Source organism: Rhinopithecus bieti, unplaced genomic scaffold, assembly GCF_001698545.2.
Source record: "Rhinopithecus bieti isolate Rb0 unplaced genomic scaffold, ASM169854v2 scaffold_61931, whole genome shotgun sequence".
NCBI classification, from domain to species: Eukaryota; Metazoa; Chordata; class Mammalia; order Primates; family Cercopithecidae; genus Rhinopithecus; species Rhinopithecus bieti.
Genome location: NW_016823461.1, coordinates 136,249 through 145,563, shown reverse-complemented (window position 1 = coordinate 145,563; position 9,315 = coordinate 136,249). Strand labels below are relative to the sequence as shown.

Sequence of the window (9,315 nt, the reverse complement as noted above, 5' to 3'; positions counted from 1 at the left end):
ATTCCTTTCCTTTTTATTGTTCCTTACTTCCTTTCTTTCTTTCTTTCTTTCTTTCTTTCTTTCATTCTTTCTTTCTTACTTTGTTTCCTTTCTTCCTTCCTTCCTTCCTTCCTTCTCTCTCTCTCTCTCTCTCTCTCTCTTTCTTTCTTTCTTTCTTTCTTTCTTTCTTTCTTTCTCTCTTTCTTTCTTTCTTTCTTCTTTCTCTTTCCTAGCTGAAAGGTTAGTGATTAAGGAGACAGTAGAACATGAAAAGTTCTTCTCATGTCCAGGGCAATGGCTCAGTAATGTTTCCTTCAGCAGCTACATAGCAATAGCCATTTCCTAAATCCTTTCAGAATCTGAGTGCTGAACTGAAAGTTTGTTTAAAGAACATAAATTCAATCATTTTTATTTATACCATTTTTAACTGCTAAAATGACATGTGTATGACTGTGTAGCTATATATGTATATATGACTACATATATTCATATACCTATTTTAGATAACATGTTTCATGCATTCTGGATGGGAAATTGTCATATTCTTAGATCCCCACTGCTAAAATCAAGGATACAAAACCTTCCTGCCTTTCAGTCAAATCCTCTGTCATCATACTGCAATCTATTCCCTCATTTTCCGTCATATTATTACTTTTACGGAGAAATACAAAAATGAGTATAAATTTCACACAGAATGTCCAAAACATTCTGTAGAGTAGAAAAAGCATACTATGTAAAGTTTAACAGATGTACTGAGAAATGCAAATATTTTGCAGATAATTCAAAATAACACTTAAATATTTAGTGTAGTACTAGTAGAAAAAAATTAATTGGATTTTTTAGAATGTTTCATGTATTCTCCCTTCCCAATAATGGAAATACTATAGGAAGTCTATTTCTAACTTTTTTATTCTTTGGTGCACAAACGTGTGTGTGTGTGTGTCACACGCATACATATGTATGTGTGTGTACATACACATATATGAAAGTATATCCACATATAAATGTAGAAAAATGAGTGTATGTATATGTAAATGTATGTGTTAATACATGTATAAATTTCTATAAAAGTCAGAAAAAATTAAGCATAAGTCAAGCATAAGTAGGTTGCAAGTGTTTAAGATAATACCTCAAATTTCTCAAAGTTATTTTTTTCTTTCTTTAGGCATAAATAAGGTCATTTTTTAAACTTTCTTATGGCATTGTTCTAGGCTTTTAAGAAGGAGAGATTGTAAAAATGTGTATTGATGTGAAGGAATTAAGGTATAGTCTGTAGATTAAATCATAGATAATTACTTTCGCTGTGATTACATTCTTTTTTTACTTAAGTTTCTTGGATAATATTCTCCTTAATCTCCTTTAGCTTTTAAAAAATGATTATTTTAAACATTTATTTATCACCCAGGTATAGAAATGTTCAATCATTTTACTTCTTCAGTGATGTCTCTGTTGATGCCATGATGCTATATTGATGATTTGGGTCTAAAATCTCCATTAAAACGGGAAAATATGTATTAGCTGTTAAATCATCCAGGTAATCTCATATGTGTTAATTTAATATTGGTTATTATTTGCTTTAATTCACTATTATGCACTTATTGAATACATATGTATTATGTGTCTATTCCATACAATAGACTTTGTGAGATGTCAGTGAGTTAGAAAATATTTTAAGGGTAACATTTTAACTTAAGTAATAGGTGTTGACATAAATAACTATAATATTATGGCTTCATGTTATTGGTTCAAGTCTCTGCAGAGGACAGCGGGAGTGTTGTACACTTCATCAGAATTTCAGACTGACTGTAAAAAGCACGGTGACTGACTCGAAACCCCACTTCTTAGCTCTATGTAGGAAAAGTCAATCTGGATTAAACCCTAAAATATATTTCTCTTTTCTCAATTATCTTTATGCATTTTTAAGTTAAAATTCCTGAAAATAGTATGTCTGAAAAAAATTGAGAATGTCATTATTTTAAAGTATTTTTCTTCAATATCTTTGATCTTTGAGTGCCTTAGCAAAATGCAGTGGGCATTTTGATAGACACCATCCTTTTAAGTGTGTTTGAGGATTTCTATGGATTGTATCTATTTCTATTCCCTAAAATAGACTTTTAAATTTTAACAGCATACACTGATAGGAGAGAAAAGCAAAATCACTCGATCTTTAATTTGTTTGGTCTTCACCCCATAAATGATGGGGTTTAGCATAGGGGGCACCAACACATAGAGATTGGCCACTAGGATGTGAATGTGGTGAGGGATGGTTTTACCTCCAAAGCGATGGGCAAGAAATGAAAAGAATGCTGGGGCATAGAACGTAAGTATGACACAGATGTGAGAGCCACACGTACTAAGGGCCTTGAACCTGGCAGCCCAGGAAGGTATCTGAAACACTGAGTAGAGGATCATTACATAGGATATAATGATAAGCACTATATCCAGTCCTGTAGAGAATAGGGCCACAGTGAGGCCATAAATGATGTTGACATTGATACTGCCACATGCCAATCTGGCAATGCCCATGTGCTCACAGTAGGAATGAAGAATGATGTTTCTCCCACAATATGTAAGTCGGTATACCAGGAAGACGAACAGACAGCAGATGAAAAAGCTCCTGACCACAGTTGCTATGCCAATCTTCCTGATGGTTGATGAGGTTAAAATGGTGGTGTATCTCAGTGGGTAACAGATGGCCACATAGCAGTCAAATGCCATTGCCAGGAGAATAGCAGATTCTGCCACAAAGATGAAATGTATGAAGAACATCTGAGACACACAGCTACCAAAGGATATATCCGTAGAGTGGAAGCAGAGGTTAGCCAGTATCTTAGGGGCTGCAGCAGTGGAGAGCAGGAAGTCTGCTGAGGCCAGCATGGATAGGAAGAGATACATGGGCTCATGGAGACTGCGCTCAGTCATGATCAGGAAGATCAAGAAGATATTGCCTGCAACAGCCACAGTGTACACAAAAGAAAAAGGAATGGAGATCCAGGTATGCAAGCCTTCCAGCCCTGGGATTCCCATTAGGACATACCACACATCCTGCGGATTAGTGTGATTATGAATGAAAGGAGCCATGTGTACAGTTTATTCCAGGCCTAGTGCCATTAATGAAAGACCACAAGGTTGAGGATACAGAAGCACCACCTTAGGCTGAATGAGGTCTGATCAGATTTTTTTTCTTTTCAATGTTTTCTTCTCTGGGAATGGAGAGTAAAATGGGTTAATAAGCTTAATATTTAAGTCCTACCAAATAATTTTTTATACCTTAAAAAATGAATAGATATTATTTAATAACTGCTTAATATGTGTTATACTACCTTACAAATATTAACTTATTAAATCTTCACAATAACCTATTGAAAACCCCTTTAAATTACCTTTATATAAATCCTATTATTTCTACAGATGTAAGAAAACCCCCAGACTTTCAGCCTCTTATCCTAGGCCCTATTGGATTTAAAGTAAGGCAGGGTAAATCTGAAAACTTTAATCTTTACTACCATCCAATGCTGCCTATCAAGATAAAACTAGATACAAAACACAGCATCAAATTTTTTATCATATCCCTAAGGAAAATAGAGAGTTATGAAATGGAGTTGTACTGCTTACAGAAATGGGAGGGAATAAGTCTGACAAAATAGATTTCAAGCAATATAGCTTATATGCCTTCTTCTACATTTATTGGCATTAACTTATTGTTAAGCCATATGCTAGCCATTGAAGACACACAGCAAATTAAATTATTCTGCCAATTAATCTATTCCTCAAAAATATAAGATAAGACATTATAAACTTTAACTATTTGCAATGCCAAACTGAGCTGGGTTTTTAAATGGATATGCCTGCTGGGCGCGGTGGTTCATGCCTGTAATCCCAGCACTTTGGGAGGCCGAGGCAGGCAGATCACAAGGTCAGGAGTTCGAGACCAGCTTGACCAAAACAGTGAAACCCTGTCTCTACTAAAAATACAAAAATTAGCCTGGTGTAGTGGCGTGCACTTTTAATCCCAGCTACTCAGGAGGCTGAGGCAGGAGAATTGCTTAAACTTGGGAGGCGGAGGTTTCAGTGAGCAGAGATTACACAGCCTGGGTGACAGAGCGAGACTCCCTCTCAAAAAAAACAAACAAACAAACAACAACAAAAAAAAACAAACAAACAAACAAAAAAAAAACCAACTATATGCCTCATAGATGGTAAAGAATAAAATATTTCATTTCTTTCCACTTCAGTCACTGATTGAAAATGAGACAATACATATTGTATTTCTAAGTACCACCACAGTAGCAAGTAATTTAATGTTTTCATATTATGAAACAGGAGTCTATATTACTTTAATAAATTACTAGTTATTACCAATTACTAGTTCCAAAAAATGTGGATAGAAGCAAATGTAATATTGGATGAAAAGGAAGATTAGGAGATAAAACACCAGGGTAGGTGACATACACACAGAAAAATTATAAAGGTAGATAGATAGATTAGAGGAGACAGATTAGACAGATAGATAGATAGATAGATAGATAGATAGATAGATAGATAGATACATAGATACATAGATAGATGCATGGGTATAAACATAGATGATAATATGCAAATGACAGGTGGCTTCTATACTCTATCAGTCCCCTTTCTCAAATAAAAGCTGGCTAAAGTTCTTGTTTTTTTGAGGTGGCACCGGGGCTTAAGAAATGACTGCTCCTCCATCTCTTGATTCCATTACAGTTCAATATACTAATCATCGTATAGCATAGTCTGCTACCTTTACTTTTGTTTTTTGTTAAGTGCTGAATATTCTGGTCTCAAATTTTATATGATGAAAATGTTTGGACCCCATTTTTTGAGTTACAGTTTAGAATATAAAATATCCACACAGTTGACCAATTTAGCCTTGCTTTAAGTTAGCATAAGGTTCTTTAAAAATATTAAGATAAAATTTGAAGTTATTTAACTCCGTGGATCCACTTTATTTACATAAACTAATTGTTTTACTATTTAATATGTATCTCACCTTGTTAGAATATTTTAAATAAACTCTTGATGTTTCAGAGACAGAAAAGATTAATTTTGAAGAATTCCTGACACAGTTTTAGGCCAGAGTCATGCATGTGAGTGAAGTGTAGTTGTAGAAGGGAGGGTTACAGTGACTGGGCTTCATCTGGACATTAGGGTTGGCAGAGAAAAATCTAAGAGGAAAAAAAAGTACAGAATGAAGATAAGAAGGAAAGAAAACAGACTTTTCGGGCCTTTAAATTTTTTTCTGGTAATCTTTTGTGATATCAATGGTTTTTTAATGTTTGTTTGTTTTTTCTATAACATTGTCACATGTGATTACCCAGATTATAGGCCTGGGTTCCTTGTAGCATTATTCTAGGATATTTCTGATGGCATATTCTGACTGACTCATTAATGTATCCACAGAGCAAAGACAGTATGGTGTAATTGGAACAGTATAGCTCTAAGGACATATGTAATTGTATTTAAATACTTGCTAAATCTTATTCCGACTCTCTGACCCTGGAAACATCATTTAATTTGCACTTTAGTTCTCTTGCTTGTAAAATACCTAAAAATAAACATAAATTTAAAACGTAAGTCATTTCTGAAGTCAGTGTTTTAGGATGGTAGCTACATAAGTCATTCATATCTCTATCCCAACAATAGATGACATCAGGGTACTAACAAAATTGTAGCAATTAAGACCAAAATTATTGTCAACTTGAATAAGTTTAACTTTTGGGACTTCAGGCTTATTATCCATCAAATTGAAATTTAATTGATTTAGGGTATCCATAAATACCAGGAATAAATTTCTTACACTGGGTACATGATATCAGTTGGTAATCTTCACCCCGAATCTGTCATTTACTTTGATGAGGTGCAAATAGTTCAGCATGGTGATGGACACATGAATTTTGAAATGGAGTTTTATTTTTGCCCCTCACCAGGATAATATCTTTGTTACACAGGGAAGAGAGTTAAAAATTTTGGAGTGCCAACTTCTTAATCTGTGCCTAGGCTATTATTACCTGATGCATAATAGTCAATTAACTACAGAACAAGGCATACGCACACACACATACACATTAAACTACTAAAATTTTTTATTACTGAACCTTGTTTTAACTACTACAATGTAAATTCCTTGAGTCCTTATACAACATTCAAATCTGCATCATATCAAAGAAAATGAGCATTACATAAACATATTCTAAGAGAAAAATAAACTACTCTTTTTGAAAATGACTCACTTAATACAAGGACACAAAAAATACTACAATTGCAAGTTAACTCCAGCTAAAGCCAAGTCCAGTACTCCATGGGTCAAAAACCAAGGAAAATGTGAGATGTTAAGTTGTTGGAAGAATGATCAGCTTCTGCAGCTTCTTGACTTTTTTTTTTCTGGTGTCATTTTCTACATGTTTTCATTGATCTTAACTCAGTTTACTTACTTGTATTTTCTAGAATCCTGAAGATATTTAGCAGGTTGAGAGGAGACGAAAAAAAAAAAAAAAAATAAAGCAAAGAGATATCCAAACATGATAGGAAATCTGGAACCATTTATACTTCTTTAAAAGCATCTCTTGGGCCAAGGTTTTCAACTCTAGAGGACTGAATTTTACTCCTCCCACGGAAGGAGATGACATGGAGCTGGTGCTGGTACATAGCCCACAGGGAGAAGCATACTGCATTCTGTTCCATTATAATTTGTGCATTTTTTTCTTCAGCCAGCACTCTCTGACACCTAAGTTAACACATACATCTACTTGTCCAGATCTTTCGTCCCTGTCATATATGGTTCCCAATGAACCATTGGGAAATATAGGTTGCCAAAGAGACATGTGGGAAAAGGACTTTACACATCTTAGATGGCGCCTAAAAGTTAATTCTCTCATTTTTATTTCCCTTTAATTTTTAAGGCTCTATTGCTTTCCCCGGTTTTTCTTGGTCACACGGTAAATGGGTCAGAATCAGAAGGGCCAGTAAATTATATTGGCTACTGTAGAGATCCCATTCTCTTGAAGTATACTTTAATGAGGAATACAGATGAAGATAAAAAGATAGAAACAAATACCATGATATTCATGGAATTAAAAACTGATTTCACACAGATAAACCAGATTTATGGAGAGAGATGTTTTCTTATTAACTTCTCTCAAGTGGAGCCTTCCAAATATCTGTGATTTTCTGATATTTTTCAAGGAACCCCTAAAAGTTTTTTTAACCTACATTAGTAAAACTTAGTTTAAAAAAAAAAAAAAAGATAGTAAAACATCCCTATAAATACGATGTTTGACATCAGCTGACCCTGACTGGATGATCTTGACTGGATGCTAGGCAAGTGCCCAGATCCTCCAGTCAGTCATCTAGACATCTTAGTTCTCACTGGCTGAGAGAGGTCGTGTTTTATTACATAAGCATGAGTGTTATATGGAAGGAGACACAAGAATTACCACATGCATTTAAAGTGCTTTCCATTCAAAGGTCTTAAAACCATAGTGAGAGTAAATTGGATGGCTTCGCCTTGCTTTTTCAGATATTTAAAAAAAAAGGATAGTACTGGCCAGGCGCCATGGCTCATGCTTGTAATCTCAGCACTTTGGGAGGCCGAGGCAGGCGGATCACGAGGTCAGGAGATCGAGACCATCCTGGCTAACACAGTGAAACCCCGTCTCTTCTAAAAATACACAAAATTAGCCGGGCGTGGTGACGGGCACCTGTAGTCCCAGCTACTCAGGAGGCTGAGGCAGGAGAATGGTGTGAACCACAGAGGCAGAGCTTGCAGTGAGCCGAGATTGCACCACTGCACTCCAGCCTGGATGACAGAGCGAGACTCCAACTCAAAAAAAAAAAAAAAAAAAACCCATAGTACTTATCTTCCCTCCTATCCTTGGAAAACAAATTAAAAGAATCAAAGGATATTAGAGAAAAAGAGATGGATAAAGGACAAGGAGAATTTAGGGGACAATAGGAATTGATGTCTGCATCTGACTGCCTGGTAGTGACTAGAAACAAAGAATGGAATCCACGAGGTCTGCTGATAACTTATTATAATATTTTTAAATTTGGATACTCTAAAGTTTTAAGAATTTTTTTTTGAGCAAACATTTTCTGTAAATAATGATTTCTGATACACATAATAAGCAAGAGGTCAGTGATCCAAACTACTACTACTGTCATACAAGTACCACATTACTACTTTAAAACACACCTCCAGCAATATTCTATGCAGATGAAATAATCGTTATCCATAACCTTTAATGTGCTTAGTTTTTTTTTTTTTTTTTTTTTTTTTTTTTTTTTTTTTTTTTTTTACTTTTTTGAGATGGAGTCTCGCTCAGTCACCCAGGCTGGAGTGCAGTGGCGCGATCTCAGCACAGTAGTACCCTATTCTTGGTACCAATTTTCTGTATTTTCCATTCTCATATTGCTGTAAGGAAATATCTGAGACTAACTGCAAGTTCTGCCTCCCGGGTTCATGCCATTCTCCTGCCTCAGCCTCCCAAGTAGCTGGGACTACAGGTGCCCGCCACCACACCTGGCTAGTATTTTGTATTTTTAGAAGAGATGGGATTTCACTGTGTTAGCCAGGATGGTCTCGATCTCCTGACCTCGTGATCCGCCCACCTCGGCCTCCCAAAGTGCTGGGATTACAGGTGTGAGCCACCGCACTTGACCTAATATGCTTAGTTTTCTTATAGAGTTTGACAGTCTTTGAGCCACATGCTTTAGAAAAATCATTTTCCAATTTTTATAAAAGTTACATAATCATGTTCTTGATATCAAATAACAATATCATTGGAGTCTTGGTATGCCCTTAATAATCGTATATCTATATGATTTTCTAATATACCTAGGTATTTTTGCAGGGAACATGTATTATGTACAATAAATAAAGATTTAAAAAATTCTCACATAAGTTCATGTCAGAAATTGCCATCACTTTAGAGCAGATTGTGCCGTTAAAAGATTCAGTTTTGATGGGCGGAGCAAGATGGCTGAATAGGAACAGCTCCAGTCTCCAACTCCCAGCGCGAGCGACACAGAAGACCGGTGATTTCTGCATTTTCAAATGAGGTACTGGGGACATCTCACTAGGGAGTGCCGGACAATAGGTGCTGGTCAGCTGCTGCAGCCTGACCAGCGAGAGCTGAAGCAGGGCGAGGCATCGCCTCACCTGGGAAGTGCAAGGGGGAAGGGAAACCCTTCTCCTAGCCAGGGGAACTGAGACACACAACACCTGGAAAATCGAGTAACTCCCACCCCAATACCGCGCTTAAGCAACGGGCACACAGGAAGAATATATCCCTCACCTGGCCGGGAGGGTCCCAC

At 36.1% G+C, this 9,315-nt stretch overlaps 1 protein-coding gene across 1 annotated transcript; it reads right to left on the bottom strand.

Annotated features, from left to right (window-relative positions):
• Window positions 1-2,100: 2,100 nt before the first annotated feature.
• On the bottom strand, window positions 2,101-3,060 carry LOC108521661 (olfactory receptor 52Z1). The gene has a single exon (XM_017861617.1). It carries the CDS (start codon window positions 3,058-3,060, stop codon window positions 2,101-2,103), a length of 960 nt encoding a protein of 319 aa, XP_017717106.1.
• Between the last annotated feature and the right edge of the window lie 6,255 nt (window positions 3,061-9,315).

Excerpts from the sequence above, each read along its gene's own strand:
- LOC108521661 (XM_017861617.1), bottom strand. The coding sequence starts at position 3,060 with ATGGCTCCTTTCATTCATAATCACACTAATCCGCAGGATGTGTGGTAT.